Source organism: Hoplias malabaricus, chromosome 6, assembly GCF_029633855.1.
Source record: "Hoplias malabaricus isolate fHopMal1 chromosome 6, fHopMal1.hap1, whole genome shotgun sequence".
Taxonomy (NCBI): domain Eukaryota; kingdom Metazoa; phylum Chordata; class Actinopteri; order Characiformes; family Erythrinidae; genus Hoplias; species Hoplias malabaricus.
The window spans coordinates 31,667,226-31,686,447 of NC_089805.1; the positions used below are offsets into that span (position 1 = coordinate 31,667,226).

General features: G+C 40.0%; 1 protein-coding gene across 2 annotated transcripts; it reads right to left on the reverse strand.

Annotated features, from left to right (window-relative positions):
- Positions 1–2,638: 2,638 nt before the first annotated feature.
- On the reverse strand, positions 2,639–17,419 carry pdcd6ip (programmed cell death 6 interacting protein). 2 transcript variants are annotated; one of them, XM_066674677.1, is made up of 18 exons: positions 17,044–17,419; positions 14,461–14,509; positions 14,297–14,366; positions 14,058–14,185; positions 12,448–12,601; positions 11,992–12,092; positions 11,445–11,576; positions 9,958–10,180; positions 9,654–9,777; positions 9,305–9,482; positions 9,045–9,156; positions 8,466–8,635; positions 6,875–7,123; positions 6,556–6,690; positions 5,382–5,476; positions 5,175–5,295; positions 4,894–5,087; positions 2,639–4,355 (listed from the first exon to the last, which is right to left on the reverse strand). In XM_066674677.1, the coding sequence occupies exons 1-18, from the start codon at positions 17,247–17,249 to the stop codon at positions 4,187–4,189; spliced, it is 2,610 nt and encodes an 869-aa protein (XP_066530774.1). In that variant the 5' UTR covers positions 17,250–17,419; the 3' UTR covers positions 2,639–4,186. The 2 variants fall into 2 exon arrangements, with proteins under 2 accessions (XP_066530774.1, XP_066530775.1); XM_066674678.1 differs by having other exon boundaries at positions 11,445–11,561; positions 17,044–17,410.
- Between the last annotated feature and the right edge of the window lie 1,803 nt (positions 17,420–19,222).

Below are 19,222 nucleotides of genomic sequence, written 5' to 3' on the forward strand. Positions count from 1 at the left end.
CTCCCACAAATCTCTCAGCAAAAGCACAGGGCATTCCAGCTCCTACAGTTACAGTAAGCACTGAGACAGTGAGAGGGTTCATATAAACACCTGCTCTTTCATTCCTCTTTTGGTGACTTCCTCATTTCTGTCTGAAGCACTGTCTCCAGACTGTCCAGTGGACACTGTGAATTTCAAATGTTGCAATGGTGCTGGGCTCATGTGGATCGGATGACACTCTCAGAAGTAATAGCAAAATTCTGGTTATCCAGTCTAGCTGTCAGCACCGGCAGTTTGTTCATTAGGGCCATCCAGCGATGCACTTTTTTAAAATATCACATTCTACCACAGTGTTATAGCAGCGGTGCCTGTTTTAGATGGTTTGTCCTGCCTCTGAACATCATAGTTCATTCAGCCTCAAGTTTTTGTCCATACTGTACCACTTCTTTGTGGCCTTTAAATTAGTCTTTTATTTGGAACTGTAGCCATTGCAACGCAATCTCCATTTTCTAGAGTGCTTAATGTTAGTCATGTTTGAAATGGTTCCAGCATTACTCAATACATTGAACAATCACTGAGTGAGGAACACCTACCTCCTCTCTACCATCACTGTCCATTTTATCAACTCCAATGACCTTACAGGAGCCATTAGCAGTTCTAAAACTACAGACAATGGTCCATCTGTGTCTCTGCATACGTTCTTACCACCATTTCACCCTGCTCTTCAATGGTCAGGACCTCTAAAGGACCACCACAGTGCAGGTATGATTTGATTGGTGGATTATTTCCAGCACTGTAGTGACCCTGTGGTTAGTGTGTGTTGTATTGGTATGAGTGGATCAGACACACAGGGCTGCTTGAGATGATAAACCTGTGTCACGGATGGACTGAAAATAGTCTGCTAACCTAAAATATCCAGCAAACAGTGTCCTGTGTCCACTGATGAGCTACTGTCTCTAGCTATATACAGGGGTTGGACATTAAAACTGAAACACCTGTTTTTAGACCACAATAATTTATTAGAATGGTGTAGGGCCTCCTTTTGCGGCCAATACAGCGTCAATTCATCTTGGGAATGATATTTACAAGTCCTGCACAGTGGTCAGAGGGGTTTTAAGCCATTCTTCTTGCAGGATAGTGGCCAGGTCACTACGTGATGCTGGTGGAGGAAAACGTTTCCTGATTCGCTCCTCCAAAACACCCCAAAGCGGCTCAATAATATTAAGATCTGGTGACTGTGCAGGCCATGGGAGATGTTCAACTTCACTTTCATGTTCATCAAACTAATCTTTCACCAGTCTTGCTGTGTGTATTGGTGCATTGTCGTCCTGATACACGGCACCACCTTCAGGATTCAATGTTTGAACCATTGGATGCACATGGTCCTCCAGAATGGTCCGGTAGTCCTTGGCAGTGACGCGCCCATCTAGCACAAGTATTGGGCCAAGGGAATGCCATGATACGGCAGCCCAAACCATCACTGATCCACCCCCATGCTTCACTCTGAGCATGCAACAGTCTGGGTGGTACGCTTCTTTGGGGCTTCTCCACACCGTAACTCTCCCGGATGTGGGGAAAACAGTAAAGGTGGACTCATCAGAGAACAATACATGTTTTACATTGTCCACAGCCCAAGATTTGCGCTCCTTGCACCATTGAAACCGACATTTGGCATTGGCACGAGTGACCAAAGGTTTGGCTATAGCAGCCCGGCTGTGTATATCGACCCTGTGGAGCTCCCGACGGACAGTTCTGGTGGAAACAGGAGAGTTGAGGTGCACATTTAATTCTGTTGTGATTTTGTTTTTTGGATACAATCCGGGTTAGCACCTGAACATCCCTTTCAGACAGCTTCCTCTTGCGTCCAGTTAATCCTGTTGGATGTGTTTGGTCCTTCTTGGTGGTATGCTGACATTACCCTGGATACCGTGGCTCTTGATACATCACAAAGACTTGCTCTCTTGGTCACAGATGCGCCAGCAAGACGTGCACCAACAATTTGTCCTCTTTTAAACTCTGGTATGTCACCCATAATGTGTGCATTGCAATATTTTGAGCAAAACTGTGCTCTTACCCTACTAATTAACCTTTCACACTCTACTCTTACTGGTGCAATGTGCAATTAATGAAGACTGGCCACCAGGCTGGTCCAATTTAGCCATGAAACCTCCCACACTAAAATGACAGGTGTTTCAGTTTCATTGTCCAACCCCTGTATATCTACCAGGCGAAACAATAAAGTAAGTGTGTCTAACAGAGTGGACTGTGTTTAAATACTCAAAAAAGTTAGGCATAAGAAAGTATGCAGAGTTACAGATGAACAGAGTCTGTAATTGTAGAACTACAAAGTGCTCCTTTATGATCAGTAGAACTGATAAAATGGACAATGAGTAGGAAGGTGTTCCTAATAAAGTGATCCTTCAGTGTGTATATAGTGCACTATTATAGGGAAATTAATTCAGGAGGTTAGAGCATGCCATCTAGTGGTTACTGATTTTGTAGTATCTTGAGTCATAGTCTAGATGGCTACCTATTAATTGAACACATCACGTCATCAACATTGCAAGAGTTGCACCCAGAGAGAGTTGGGAGGAGCCACCACTGGTTGTCAGTCATTACTTAAGCAAGGGTGCTAAGCAAAGAAGCTGGCCAGTCTATGTTTTCGGCTTTCGTGTTTTTATTTTCGCTGGCTTCTAAACCATTACAGCAAATTACTATGAGGTTGTGAACTCAGTATAAACCAAAATAAAATAACAAATTAAAAGATAATCCTAAAAATTCTGTGTAAAATAAACTTCAATTGAACTAAAATTCAAGCCCAGAATTATTTCAAATAGCCTCTGAGGATGGTTTGAAGTGATCAGAGAAGCCAGAGAGTTAGAATACAATCCTGGATGAAATGTTTTACTATTTCCACCTGTCAGCTAGAGATGAACGATAAAAACATGTTCACAAAAATCCCTCAAACTACAGCCCAGCACATCAGGAGGCAATTGTTTTAATGCTCCAATAAACAGACTCAGTTTCATTGATGCAAAACACTGCTTTTACAAATTATGTACTTGCCTGCTAAGGCTGTCACTATATGGAGAAATTTAAAGGCTGCTCTGTGTGAGCACGTTCAAAACATGGCAATGAGGTGCTTCAGAATTAAAACAAATGTCAAGGTGCATACGAATTGGAAAGAAAGTCCTGATCACATGGCATATTGGACAGAATATAAAGCTAACCACTTCACTTACAGGATAAAGTATCATGGAATTATGAGAGTGAGCAAAAATGACTTAAAACTAAAGATTCAAACTCAAAATGCATATCAAACCCAATACAAGAACAGAATAAACCCACTAAGTGAAGTAGGATATCTAGATGGGTATAAGCCAAAATCACAAAATGGGAATTCCGGATGTCCTTAAAGACTGCATCTAGATTTTAAAATAAAAATAAATCAAGTCTACTACCTTCGAAGCTATATAAAATGTTAACCATATGTTTGAAATCTTTTTATGCAACCAACTGCAATACAAATGTGATGTCTAGCCGCGAGCATGCACATTCAGATGTATGACGATTGAAATATTGACAATTTCTCACCCAAAACTCAGTAATAAAATCAAAGTATAAGCACAAATATATCACAAAACTAAAGACTGACCGAGAGAACTCAAAAAAAAAATAAAGTAACAAAAATGCAAAGTATTTTTTTAAGTGACAGATGCATTGTATTATTTATTAGTCCATTAAACAGTTCCGTTCCCCAAGCGCTCATTGAAAGATGAACAGAGAGGTACAGTGAAAGGGTTACAGCAAAACTTCTCCCAACAATCATCTTCATCTTCTGGATAAGAAAACATCTACATATCCTGCATTAGAGTATATATTTTCAGTATTCATTACAAAAATAAGATATAAGCAGCAGCAGGCAGGCAGCCAGCAGCTTAACTTTGGGTATTAAGTGAGAGAATCAGAGACAGAAAGATCCAGAGCAGGGAGTGTTCCTCTGAGGCTCAGAGGAGAGTGGGCGTGGTTATTAAGGGCAGATCCCCTTGGTCCTTCTAGTGTTTTAAACCCTGCCCATAGAAAGTCAGGTGTTAAAGACAGAAAGAGAAGTGGAATTGTTAAAGATTAAGTGTAAGAGGAGGAAGTGCTAGTATATAAGGGGCAGCATGGCTGTAGCTGGGGCAGGATTTGTCAGAGTATTTACTGTCTACTGTTGGGGGTAGAAGGGTTGTTGCTGGGGTGGTTGTTGGGGATAGGGGTAAGGGTGCTGGGATGGTGGACCTGAAGGATATCCAGCCTGCCCCTGTCCTTGATAGTGCATGAACGGCATGTTATACCCATAGGTATAGGGATACCCCATCGGCATCTGATAGTACCTGAGGGAAAAAGAGAGAAAAAGGAAGCAAAGGGTTTTAGCTTTCAGTGTTTACAGGGGTTCTATCACATTTACAGACAATCTTTTATGAAATATTAAGATTTACAATGCAGTTTTACAAATTATTGCCAGCTCCTGCTGTAAATAGATGCTGCCCTCCATACAGCTGCATGTGGGTATGTGCCATCGACTCTACACTTGGTGGTTGGTGTGTTCAAGTGTACATTTTCACCACAGACAAGGAATGATAAGCTGACAAAGTGATAATCAGACAGCCATAGCTGGTTCTCAGTGCTCTTTGTTGATATGAAGTGCAAAGGTGTATTGGAATCTGAGGTATGGAGTCACACTATAAATTATGCTCTATAAAACCTAGGCCTGATTTATGCCTGCTACAACACTTCTTGTGGCTTTAAATGCAGCTTGCGCTGTTATATTTTGTCCGGTGAGTTTATTTTTTTTAGTTTATGGTTTCCGGCCTCCTGCAAAATGCGTCTGAAAAACAAACGTTTGTGTATATTACAGGGGAAAACGCATACCCTGGGTAACCCTGATAGGTTGGGTAGGGTGGTCCTTGAGCCTGTGTGGGTGCAGTAGGTGGTGCCATAGGTGGCGGATTGGAGAGGTTAGGAGGCGGGGCCTCGCTGGGAGTAGAGCTGCTGGCTGCCTGTGGGGTGAAGTTTGGTGGTGGTGGCCTTGCTGGAGGCTGGCCTTTAGCCTGGGGCTGCACGGGCTGAAACACAGAGCACCAGATTAGAACCAAAGAAGAGGATCGTTTGGCTACAGCATTCTAATCAGAGGGCTCTAATTGGACACTCACAAACACAGTCCGTGGGGTTGGGATGGGGCCTGCTGCAGCGGATGCAGAGGTGTTGGACTGGTACGCTGGGACACTGAAGGAAGGAGCGCTTGGTTCACGAGCAATACTCTGCTGCAATTCCCTATCAATAAAACATGAACAACCCCATCAACACCAACATAATCTCAGAACACACAAACCATGAAAACGGAGATATAAGGTACATACTTAAGCAGCTCATCTCTTTCGGTCTTGCGAGCAAAAACAATGTCACTACACTTATTCTGGAACTTCAGCAGGATTTCAGTCAAATCATTATAGAACTTCAAGGAAAAGGGCGAGAGGAAAACAAAGCAGCACAGAGGGGTTAACATTGTGTTAGACATCAGGATTTTCTCCAAATAAGTATTCTCAGTTAGCTATATGACTGAATACAAAACCAAAGCCTGGACTAGGTTTCATATTCAGAGGAAGAGTTATTACCAACGTTAAACCATTTTTGAGAAGTGACTTTTCCACTTATTTCCATTTCTAACTGTAGTGTCTAGTAAACTGGGTTAATGCATGTTTGAAGACATTAGCCTCACATCTGTAACAAATTTGGTGCTCCAAAATCAGTAAAGTGAATTTGTGATTGGATAGTGATTACTTTTCATTGTGGCATAAACACAGCACTCCTCTCAGCTGAAACACAACCCCTGCTTTACATTTTACTTTGACACATTCACAGCACTACACAGTGGAATACAATACAGTTGAGTTGAATGTTTTTTCTGTTTTTTTTTTTAGCATTTTATTCTTTAAATGGAACATTTAATCAATGTAAAATTGGGTTTATTTTATGGCATATTTTCCGCATATCTGTGTTTAAAAATAATCTCACGTTTATTGCATATCAATGAGATGTTTATGTTTGACATACCTCACAATTTAAAGCAAATCAGTTGTGTACTAATTACATTTTGAGTTGATTGTATTAAATTCTGACACTAATTCTGCATGTCATTTTTAAAATGCAAATCATTGTCATGTATCATTTTTCAATAAAGAGGTCAACGTGAAAACAATGTAATAACATTTTTGCTTTTAATTTTGGCACGTATTCATGTTAACGTGGAAAACAAAGATGTGTGGATTGCATTTCACATTGTCCTATTGCAGTGATTGCTTTTCAATTTGTCATTAATTCCTCTCCAATTTTTCAACAGTAAATAAAAAATTGCAGTTGGTTACATAGACAGATTTGATAAGTGTTTGAGAAACCAACTTGATGTGATATGAAAATACACTCTACCTTTTTATACCTGTCAAATAAATACCATATACAAGTAAGGATGTCCACCTTCTGAAAACTTAGTAAGTAGAGGACTAGTGTGTGGGTGTGTGTGTGTGTGTGTGTTACCCTTGTGCCCTCTTTTAGGTTGGAGCTGATCTCAATGTAACTGTCATGAGCAGAGGCCAGTTTTTTTAGCATCTCCTCCCTGCTATTAGCCTCAGCATTAGACTGCTTTAGTGCTGCAAACTCTTGATGGGATGTCTGAAATGAAGAACCAGCAATTTAAAATAAATTGCATACCAAACCACAAAGAACTGTGTATTACTATTACTAGCTACGAATGAACACAACAACCAATGAGAAAGCTAGAAAAACAACCACCTGCGCTACTCCGAAATAATCAAAGTAATACAACTGTCTGTAAGGTTCCTCTGCTAGTGTATACCTGCACTTGAGCAAGCAAGTCCTCCTGTGCACGGAGATTCTGCTGGACACGTTGTGTGTATGCTCCATAGCGTGTGTCCAGTTCTGAAGAAGACAGGGCCTCCTCATTAATGGCCCCATCCTGAGCCAATGCAGTGAGGAACTTAGCGGTCATGTCAAACGTCACAGACTTTATCTCTCCTTCCAGAACTTCACGGTCTTGCTTGATCTCATCCAGTTGGGCTAACTGAGCCTTCAATATGTTTACAACCTGCAGGCCGGAATAAAGGAGCTTAATGAGTTTTATTTCATATTATTATACATTAAATTTAAGAACAAAAAAGAAGAAAGACAGACACCCCTTCCCAAAGCTTGTTTTTATATTTTTGGGAGCCATGAAGAAGTAATATTTTTCCTACATGTTAAGCAATTTCTAAATTTTCCAATACCAACAAACAATGTAAATTATTTAAATTTATGGTAAATCTTTTAACACCCTGGAGTCCTTTCAGCCACGTCTGCAGTATTCTGATATGCATTGATATTTTAAAACATTTCACAGATCTAAAATTTTTTTCCTAAAAACCATCACATGCTTATATTCAGCATAAACTCAGCAACAATAATCAGAGAGATGTGTGTATGTCATTCATCTGTTTTTGTTTAAATTAACTTTAAACATGGACTTCCCAAAAACCTATTTTCAAGGGGGCTGATATAAAGTGAAAAAACGCATTGTATACATTGGTGTTTACAGTTTTCTAATATTTTAATTAGATTTTCTTCTATATTGCTATAAATCTGATGTGACAGTATTTATCTAAACCTGTGGCTGACACATTGACTATTCATGAGATAGGTGTGAAACACAGGTAGGAAACTGAAGCATTTGGATGTAAATAAACAACTGAAACATTTGGATGTAAATCTTGGTAATTTAGCAACAACAAAAACTGCTTTGGGAGCATCAGAGCCATACATTTGAGCTTGAGAAGACTGTTTGAAAGCAGCAAACACCACCCAAACTTTACTAGCTGAACTCATTTACAAAACATATACTGTCAGCTTCATGAAATCCATCTGGAATATATACTGAACTAGTGTAGCATCAATGTAAATAAGCTCCAAAGCCTCAGGCAGCTGAATTGCGTGACTGCGCTGTCTTGGAGCTCCATGCTCAGTGTGAAAACACAGCTATGTGCATTTGTTATTATGACTAAAATGGGCGTTTGTAACATGTCGTAATCCCCTAATAAGAGCCGGATTATCATGCTATTATCATATGAATATGAATGGGTGGGCCATCAAGGGTGAGTCTCAGAGAGAAACGTGCCTCTTGTTACTTATCTTTCTTTTACAACCAGGTACAAATAAATTTCTTTTCAACCTCCATATTTTTGAAAAGAAGTCCATTTAAGGTTTCTGGGCATATGTTTATTATGTTTCTAGAACAAAAACTCGCTGAGTTGCATTAATGTTTTGACACAAGTTCTGATTTTTTTCCCCAGTAGTGGGAGGGCAGACTCCAGAGGGTTAAAATGTTGAAATTTCTTAAAATTCACCAACTTGAACAAAATTAACTGAAATATCTGAAGTGTGTGTATGGGTAATACCTCACTGCCTTGAAGAGTTTTAGCAGGATTAGCTGAAGGAATGGCAGAGCAGAGTTCGTTCTCTGGTTTACAGAGCAGAGCGATCATCTCACAGTGAGAGTTATAACGTTCCCTTACCACCTGATCAGCCTGCACAGCCTTATCCAACACGTTGCGGAAACTAACACCCTCTAAACGGACACATACAAAAACATTCACATATTAAAAACATCCATACAATTGTGCTTGATCAGTTGTTAAATGAAACTTTCTATACTTCTGCATCGTATTTTCACAGTCCTCCCCACAAATAAACAAAACCCAGTTAAACAAAGAGAGTTTATACTTTGTTATATTGGGGAAATGATGTGGCAAGAATGTTGTGGAAGGACCTGAAGTGAGCAGGTCAAACCATCCAACTTAAAAAGTAATGCATTAAACCCTTCCCAAGCTGATGTGCAGGACTGATCAATAGTTACTGGAAAAGTTGAAAACTGATGCAAAACCTTATGTTATCTGGTGCCGTATTTATGTGTCTAATCATGTACACCTGCGTGTCCATTAAACTCAAGACTCAGTTGTTAGTGTTTGGTTGTGTACCTGCTCTGAGGGGTTTGTATAAGTCTCCAGACGGAGTTCTGTTCCACCGCTGGCTGAATTTGGCTCTAAGGTCATTGTCTGTGGCCTCCTCATCATCCAACATTTTTAAAGACTGTAAGACCAAACATTAAGCAGAAAACAGTTAAATGAATCCATGTTAAGCAATCAATAATACCTACTTTATTAGATTTTAGGGGCCAGTCTCTTGTAAAGGCAGATATATGATGGAAGTAATAGGCAGCAGTGAGCAAGAGGCAAACCTCATCCAGGATTTCGCGGTTTCTCTGTAGAAGTTCAGGCAATTCTTTGATGAGCTGTTCAATGCTGTTCAGACCACCCTGCTGGACCAGAGCACGACTCTTTTCTAATATTGACTGTGGGACAGAGTCTCCGGACAGGTCTTCCAGTGCAGCTGGCAGGTTCAGAGAAGCCAGCACCCTGAACAATTACCAACATTCGACCAATAGGTTGAATCATGTAATAACCAATCAAACAAAACTCATCAAACTAAATGTTTAATGTATGTTTAAAGAGCTATATAAATAAGGACATAACATATGCAAAGTGTGGACATGATAATTTGTCTAACAATGTTTCATAGAAACCTACCCATTGCAGAGATTGGTTGCCTCTCTAAGACTGCCCACAAGTCTGCTGACCATATCACCCCTCCTGGAATTGGCAATGCTCAAAGATTGCTGCACTTCCATAGGCACCATCTTCTCAAAAAGATCTGTCAGAAAAGGGTGCCAACACCAAAATTTGGTCTTTGTTATTCAAATGTATAAATGTTTGGTCTATCCTTACATTCCAATAACGGTAGTTATTCAAAATATATGCACAAGCCAAGAGCTACCAGTTGAAAATGTAAATTAAAAATAGCAAGAAATTATATAAATGACCACTCATTCACCTGTGAACTTCTGGCTAAGTGGTACTTGAACAGGGGTTGCCTTGACAAGTGTTGCCTTCCCAATATGCTCCAGGTCTTTGACTTCAGGGACACGATCATGATAGATGAAGTCGTTGTCTTTCTTAGCAGCTGTGAGAGCACGGCTAATCTTATCAGAAAGACTCTTAACATTCACATACTCATCATAGCGGGAAGCCACAGTCTTAACCAGCTCTGTAGCATGCTGAAGGGCACAAAGAAAATACCAATAAAACATTTATGTTCATATTAACACATATTTAAAATAATATTTATATATCCTAAACAATCCCCTCTTTCAAGATAATCCTTTTTGAAATCTCTTTAAAAAACTGCTGTAAATTCAAAACATTTTCCATGTTTACAAACAACAATCACATAAATGCACATATTCCATTTAGCATTTTTGCTTTTTCAAATAGTCTGTTTTAACTAATGCTATCTATGCTCGTTGGTTCAGTCTCAATAACTGTTTATCTTTGTAGTAAATTCCCAACAACCTCATGGTGTATGTGTCAAATGGGACAATGTGTGTAGACCTCCCCCTATTAAAGTTTCTCCCCTCAGGCAAAGCCTTTGGCCAAACTAATCCAAAACACTCAAGTTCAGAAACAGAATACACATTACTAGTGTAAGTATTCTGGAAACTATATTGATTAGCTCCACCCTGTTTTATACACATGGCACTTTTTAAAATCTGTTAAACTGTATTTTATAGGTTACAATATTTATTTACTACATTTCTCTATATAAATGTTATGCTTATAATTATATTGCTTTGTACTGAATATTTGGTTCTTTGTTAATTCTGTGCTTTAACTTTGTAACTTTTGTTCATCTTTGTGGATCTATATCTTGGTAGCAAATTTTTTACATCCGCAAGCTGTGTGTTGCAATACTGAACTTTATGAAGATAAGAAAGGTATAAACATCAGAGGGCAAATGTTTAGGCAGTTAAGAATATTAGATTTTAAAAAGTTATTTTTCCAAAAATGTATCTGATCAGTAATGTAAATTATTTTAGAAAAGTAAAAAAAATCACTAATTTTAGAATAAAACAAAAGCACTATTACAGTATGTAGCGATCTGTATGTGAATCTGATGGTTTAGTCCTGTCCAAATCTCTCCTCAGAGAAGTCCAGTATTACTTGAGGTTATCATTCAGTTTACTGGTTAATAATTATTTCAACATGTTCAATCAAGTGTGGTGTTGATTTACCAATTCCATACAATCAAGAAGAATATCTGGAATCAAACATTGTACTTCATACAATAACAAAACATATCTACATTTTAGGAAAAACATGCATATTGAGATGCTAAATTATTCTAAATAATAACAATCTTGGTTACGCAAGCCTTTTGCACAATATTGTACTTATTGCAGATTCAAGGAAAAAACACTCTGTGCAGAGCTACCCAACATAGAGCTCAGTTAACAAATACAAAAATTCTTAATACAAACAAACCTGTAGACGGGCAATCTCCTCTCCAAATCGCTTCTTCTGATTGGCCAATGCTGACTGATGGAGCTCTGCAGTGGCTTGCATCATGCAGTGCTTTGCAGCCAAAACCGGAAGCACTTCCTGGAAATAAAAATACTGACCAGGGAGAGGCAACCACAAACACCACGGCAACCACGAACAAACACCACGAGCAACCACAAACGAGCACAGACACACAGCACAGGGCGCAGGAAGAGAGAACAGAACAGCAAATCAGCACGCAACCTTAAGCAAACCTCAACCAAACCTTCAGACAACGCTCATGCAGCGTTCACACTCACAGATCAGTGGAAGGAAAAACAAAGGTACGAAGTTGAAAATTTCAAAAGTGTTTGTGTGTATGTCTGCGGACACAACTAGTGGTCATTACAGACACATCATGTAACTGACAAACACACACACAGTGGGTGCTGCATGCAATGTGTGAATCTACGTTGTTTATATTGTGTCCACAGTGACCCCTAGTGGAAGCCTCTTTGGTGTTAGATTTATTAAGTTAAAGTGGACGTACCTTGGGCAAGTTCTCTTTGTACTGACACTGCTTAAAAGCATCGCCATAGAAATCTGCAGCCTGATTAGCTAACTTAGCAATTATGGCATCCTTCATTTTGTCTGCAGGGAAAACCAAAGAGAAAAATAATAATAATACTGTGAGAACATGAGCAGAATCTTAGACTACAAACCACACTATATGACAGTATTCAAGTCTTAACAAAACAAAAATAAGAAACAATTTTCTAGAAACATTGTTTATATCCCAAAGATAACTATACAACATAAACATAACTGTTTAAAATCCACACTTAAATTTTCTAAAACTATTACATAAATACAGAACTACTTTTATAATTAGATATTATGTGCTTTGATCATACAATGCATGTAGCATTAAGCTATGGAAAAAGACTGAGCTTTTGAGATAAACTTAATGTGCCACAGTGATATGTTGCTGCCTTTCATCTCCCACCTGCAGTGGCTTTCAGCACAAAGACCTCCTGTGCCTGGCTGAGCATGATCTGACTGAGCGTGCCCACAGTCTCTGGAGAAATGTCCATGGTAGGCTCCCGATTCAGAGCAGAGAGCACTGTGTCTTTTATGTGAGCAAATGCACCACTTGCCAGCTGAAGTGAGGGGAAAACAGTATTAAACAAACAATTAAAGCATGTATATGGGTGACATTTGGGACTTGTGTCAGGAGGCCAGCAAACTGAGGAGTATTTTTGGGTATACATTGTACATCAATAACATAAAATAACCTTTATTTATACAAGTCAATTACTAACTGTGCAAGACAACATTTACCAAACACAAAATTCTTTCCTAATCTCCTTACCATCCTTCCCTGGATATATAATTGATACAACTGATACAACCCACTAAGTTCATACCCTTGTTAACAACATTAACTGGATCGAGTTTTTTGTTTTAATCACAAACTTGAGAAATCTGTCTATAGTTATGCTTCATGACTTTCCTTTGTAAGACAATTGTGTACAGTGTAAACAAAGAAACTGAACTTCATATGGTAAGTAAAATGGTGCTTTTTTTCTCTGCATGGAACCTACATGACTATTTTGCTTTTCCACAGGCCAAATCTGGTCCCTAGAACCGGGTACGTTTTCAGTCCTAGCTCACTCTGGGTTCCGAATGTGCAGAGTAGGTACTAAATGGTGACGTGTAAATCTTGAAGAGAACTGATTGGCCTGAGAGACATTTGAAACACCACAAAATGCAGAGCTCTTTTAAATCCAGCACAAACTTGCCACTTGTAAAATTTCTTAAGTTACAGCAGCTTTCACAACATGTGTTTTGAAGAGCTTTGTACGCTCCTTGGGCCGATGGCAGACGAAAATTTCCAGTGAAAGCTGAACGTGCAACAAGTAAAACCGATCTGTGAGAACTGGGTCACGGAGCCGTGTTCAGTCCAAAAACAACACGCAAATATGCGATGAGTAAACAGCGCCTAACTTTACCACTGTCATTGTTGTGGTTTTCAAAGCCTGCAATTCCTGTTAAAGATGGAGTTATGCAACGTCACCGGCTCCATTTGGTGGGGGGTGCTGTGCCGGTGGAAAAGCGACAAGCTTTAAGCGTGCAGAGTCGAGTCGTGTAGAGCCGAACCCATGCTGTGGAAAAGCACTAAAAGTAACAGTAACCCATTTTCATTCTAGGAAATAAAAAGGAACTAAGTATACATGTCTTAGTTTCACTCAGTTTCCGTGAGTTGTTTTGCAGGGGAGTGTCAGTTCTGGAGCATGGTCTGTTTTGCCTAAACGTCCCATACAGACCTAAAACATTGTGTGACTGAACAAAAAAAATTGTTCAATTAACCTAATTTGGGCCACATTCTTTACTTGCAGTATGAATGACACTTTAGCATTCTCAAAAAATTAAGAGCAGACATTAAGAGCTCAAATAATTAGTTGATCATTAGCACTACTTGGCTGACCAGAAAGATTGCACGAGTCACATATCAATAAAATGAGATGATATTAAATTTCGGTGGGGGGTGAAAAGGATATATATATCCCTTTAGAATATCACACACACACACACACTTTAATAGAGGACTCTGACCTGGTAGAACTTGGCAGCTCCCTTCAGTCCCTCATCATTGTCCAGGTTCTGCTCTGAGGCGATCTGACTGGCCAGTGCCCCAATGTTGAACAAAACACATGTCTTCTCATAGCCCAGGCTTGCCAAAGCTGAAACACAAACGTACACAACATACTGAGCAAAGGTTTTCCAGAAAATTTTCTATCAACCAGAACATAATAACCCATCTCATAGTAAAAAAAATGCTATGTAAGACTTACCAAGTTTAACTGAACCACCAAATAGAGATCCTTTGTCAAATGCATCTTTCCATGTAAATGTTAAACACAACTAAAAAAACAAAAAGCAACATTTTATATTGTCATTTTCATATTAGCACATAAAAACATTTGTAGATGAACGTGCAAATTTATATGAGCATTACCTCAGGGAAAGGAAATTTGGGCTCAACAGTACACAGCTGATCATAGTAACTGCAGAAAGAGAAAGAAATAAGATATGAATGCAAACAAACAAATAGGGAATCCCATGTAAGTAGTTTTGTATTGTTTTTGTATCTGTGTCATAGACGTAAATTACTTTAGAAAATCTAAACATTAAAAATATGGAAGTATATTACAATAGCAAAATTGTATTTTAGTTAGCTGCAAATCAAATAAAAATAATATGTATCTGATTTCCCTTTGAACAGAGTTAAATGAGAGAGAAAAAAACTGAACAAAAAGCAAGTCATTTTTTTTCAAGTTCAAGCTAAGGAAACCAGTGACTGTTGAGAAGTAACTTGAGCTAACTGGAGCAGGCAGGGTTGGGGGGGGGGGGGGTGACATTGAAGCTCATGTGACTGTGTGTCATTCACAGCATCCTGATGTAATATCAACAAACGTTAATTAACCCTTCCAAGCAAAAATCTTGACTGCTCTGTCATTGTGCCAAGCATGCCTATGACAAGATAAAAAAACTGCCCTAACAGTTATTTTTGGCTACTCATGATGACATAACTGCACAGGACTGTTGAGTCATTGATCAGAATCACCCTGGAAGGGTGTACCTAGGAGAATTCTTGCGGTTTGTAAACACGTTTGGCCAAACATAAGAGTAACATAGTGGCACAAGACCTACCATTACAATTCATCTTACTGCATCAAGGCCACAAGAGGGTGATACCAAAACAAACAAGTCAGAGAACCAGAAAACCAGCCACCGTCCTGCTCCAAAGTTCAACAAAGAATTGGACAAAAAAAAAAAAAAAACACTTCTCAGTGTCTGGAACAAATATCTGATGAGTCAATGTTATATAGAAGAAATGGCAGTAACCTTAAAATTCTAAAGCGTTAAAATCAATGAAACCCAGCAGCCTGTGAAGTTCTTTTGTTTAACAAATGAATGCACCATTTCCTGGACTCTTCCGTACACAATCACAGGTTAAATTAAGATAAGATTATTAAACGTTTGCTCTAATACTGGAAAAGGGAAATTGCCTATACAAGTGGTAGGACTACCTCTAAACTGCCGCACCCTTGTCTCTTTGTAAAGTTGTTAAATTAACATTAAGAAGTCTATTGTAGAGCAAGCAGAATCAATACAGACAAGTGTAGTCTAACCCTACACCGAGTATTACTTCAGATGAGGTCATAATACAAGTAACGCAGACCTCAGTCTACTTAAGGCCGTCTGTTTAACCTGGCATCATGAATCTTTCACTCTCAATGGCAAAAATGCGTCATGAAGAACAAGGAAGTTTACTGACCAGGGGCTGGTGGAAAAAGTGCAGACAGTTTTCATGGCTGAAACTGGTGACTTCTATTTTAAGGGGTGGTTTCCCAAACAGGGATCAGGCCTGGTCCTGGACTACACAACATTTTAAATTGTGTTTTTCCATTGAAAGAAGAATATATTCTAGGACTAGGCTTAGTCCCTGTCTGGGAAACCACCCATAAAGATTCACAGAGGTCCTAAAATTATGATATACTTGTGTCATGTAAAACTATTCATGGTGCGACAAGAATTAGATAACCGCCTGAACTCCAAAATACCTCTCCTAGGACAGAGATTTAATGCTGGCATTGGCTAGAACACCCAGTTTCAATAAATTAATAAGACCGTTGTCTCTTGGCCTGCATATGACCCAAATAGAAACATTCTGGTTAAAGTCTGGTTTTGGCGTTTATCTTTTTACTATAAGGGGGTCACATATACTGGGATGTGATTTATTTATTTATTTTTAATTAACAGTGCCTATCATTTTTAAACACACACACTTTTTCCTAAGAAAGTGTATGTGTTTAGGGCTTCGTTTCCTAATATCCCGTTGTTTGTTTTCTGTAAGCAAGCTAATTACTATATCCATAAACACAGAAAAAAATTACAGGCCTCGCTTTTAATTCGGCAGATTTTAGCCAACGGTCGGGTTAGCGTCAAGTTTCAGCTTTGACGAGGTGTGGCGTTTACCTGAGAAGATACGGGCTGTCGTGTTTTATGTTTCTATAAAACGTTCTCAACAGCACTGAGAGTTTCAGTGTATTTTCTAAAGCAAACCTACATGCTTTAGTTTATCCACCTAAAAGTTTTAAACCCAAGTCTGGGGCTGACGTGAGCACCTTGTTCAAATTCCCGGTTCCTCCGTCATGGGCGCCTCGTTTACGGTGGAGCAGGGAAAGAGAATAAACAAGTGGGAATGAGTCTGGTTCCCCGAACTGAACACATTACCGTAAGGCCCGTCTGAAAGCTTATCTCACAAAATGCCAGGCGATATTAGATGACAAACGAATCCAGCCGTATCAGCTATGTCGTTGGAGGCTGACGTTAGCTAGCTCGGTTAGCTGTTTTGACATCTGTTTACTTACGCCGTCTCAACTGCTCGGTAACGGTAGCTTTTACAGTAGCACTGCCAAAACAGGTCAGTTACTTTGCCGAACGTTTAACCAAAACGGGATATATATATCGGACTGTTTTTTGGTCGGAGTGTCTGGGCGACTGTTTTTAGCCGTCCCCGGGTTAACTGACTGACCGTAGGAGGATCTCCAGCGAGCTCTCGTGTTTGTCCAGCGGCCTGCCGAGTGCGTTCTTTCGGAGCTTGTTTAGCTCATCCACGGCGCGGAGATATTCTAGCTGCTCTTCTCCCGCGGGGTAAGCAGATGTGATGAACTTCGACAGCGGTTTCACCAAGTCAACTTCCGATGACTTCTTTAACGGGACAGAAATAAACGTCGCCATTTCGGCCCGCACAATGACTGGGGTTTATGGCGAACAGAGAACAGCAGCGGGCACACAAACAGCGCTGCTGCTCTTCCTGGATCTCTCCGGAAAAAAATGCCGAGTGTTCACGAAGCAGCTCTCGGTTTACAGTAACGTCACACCAAGGGCTCGATCTCAAATGGACCCCTGCAGCATATAAAGTGCACTGTGGAGTTAATAAAATGGCTCCTTCTAAATTAAAACCATGCAGTTTTATGTCTCATACAAAACACATCTAATCAGCCGTAATCGGCACGACTCCCCATTACACATTTCGTGCACTCTTAGGGGGTAGAAGCCATATTTTCAGAGCCGTCATGACCTTTAATGTAAACTACATAGGGAGTAGGGAGCCATTTGAGATTTAGCCTCTACATCAACTTTTCTGTAAGCGCTTTATTGTCCAAATTTTCATCTGAAATTTTCCATACCAACAATTGCTACCGATTGACCTCTGTTCTTTTTCTTGAAGATTTAACTAGATATTATTGCTGTGTTGATTTGATTGTATAGTCACAGGTGCATAAGTGAGGTCACGTGATGTTGGACTGGTAATTAATGCAGTGGTTCTTAATGCAGTGGTTTTCTCAGTCCTTCACACCCACTTCAAATGCAGTAGGTGTTGTTTGCTTATTAGTTGCATCACGTGTGCTGGGAGCACAGCAATCTCTAAAATTTACAGGACAGTTGCCAACCAAGAACAGGACTGAGAACCACTCACTAAATTACCCCATCACTCCACAGAACACAGAACCATTGAGGACAGCCCAGTGGCAGGAGTTCAATTTGATGCCTTCTCACTGCCAGATGCAGAAGCATTTAGATCCACCACCCTCGTAATTATTGGATAAAGAAATAATACCAGAGGTCACCAAACTTAAATAACAGCTGATATGGCTGCAGGTTTTCAATCAAATTAAGCAGAAGCACAGCTGTTTCTGCTAGTCCTAGTTTTTAAGCAGTTGGTAGTTCTAATGGTGATCTCTGCTTGGCTGGAATGCTTAACAGCCCATCAGTTGGATGAGAGGCGCATTGAGTGCCTTTCTTGCTTTGGTTAGAGCATCCTTGCTTGGATTCTACTGACCCTTGTATTTACTGCACTGTGATGCCACTGATTTCATGTCAGCATGGGTTTGCAATGGCTGCCACTGGCAGTAAAAGTATACTAATTCCTTTAGGAGCACCAACTAACGGAGCATTATAATGGGCAGCTCTGAGCTTGGGTAATGCTAAATTGCCAGTCCATTACTGCAACTTTGTCACCACCATGCATATCCGTCATTTTGGCCGGCTCCTCCACTTCTGTCTTTTGTTCTAGCTACGAATGAACTTTTCTGGTTCAGGAACACAATTTAGGTTAATGGAAATGTGCCAAACGTTCCCAAATTATGTTTGTGAACGAATAATGAATCCATCCCAGGTTGGTGGAAAAAGGCCATCTCTTTTATCTTATTCCACCTGCAGAGCATGCTTTCAGCAGCTGCCCATTGGCACTGCTGAAACTTTGGCTGTCCCGATCTGTACTGTGCATTTCACCATCGTCCCAGGTAGGAGTAAAGCTTTCTATTGACTGCAGACCAGTCTTGTATATCTGTGCTCAGTTTCTGGTGTCAGTATGCATTTTTGACAGCAGGGGTTCACTTGGGTGCTGCCCCCACATGCAGAGAGGTGGTGACCGAGGGTGCATCATTCACAGCCTGGGGCACTTTGTGGCATCACATGGTGGTCTGTGGCTCATAGGGACCACGTCATGTTTCTGAGCGCATAAACCTCCTGGTCTTGTATCACTTCCTGCCAAGACTGCAGGGTCAATACGTATTCATTCGTACAGATGATGTGTCATTTCCATACAACATCACCCACCAGGGTGGAGCTAGCGCTCTATCGGCTCTGTGCCTAACAGGCTGCAGAAGCAGGTGATGCCCAGATTGACCTTGCTGAGGATAGTTTAT

Coding starts and splice junctions, on each gene's coding strand:
- pdcd6ip (XM_066674677.1), bottom strand. CDS start 17,249: ATGGCGACGTTTATTTCTGTCCCGTTAAAGAAGTCATCGGAAGTTGAC. Junction 9,778..9,957: donor ACTTAGCCAGAAGTTCACAG/GTGAATGAGTGG, acceptor CTTTTCTGACAG/ATCTTTTTGAGAAGATGGTG. Junction 5,477..6,555: donor ACCTAAAAGAGGGCACAAGG/GTAACACACACA, acceptor TTTTCCTTGAAG/TTCTATAATGATTTGACTGA.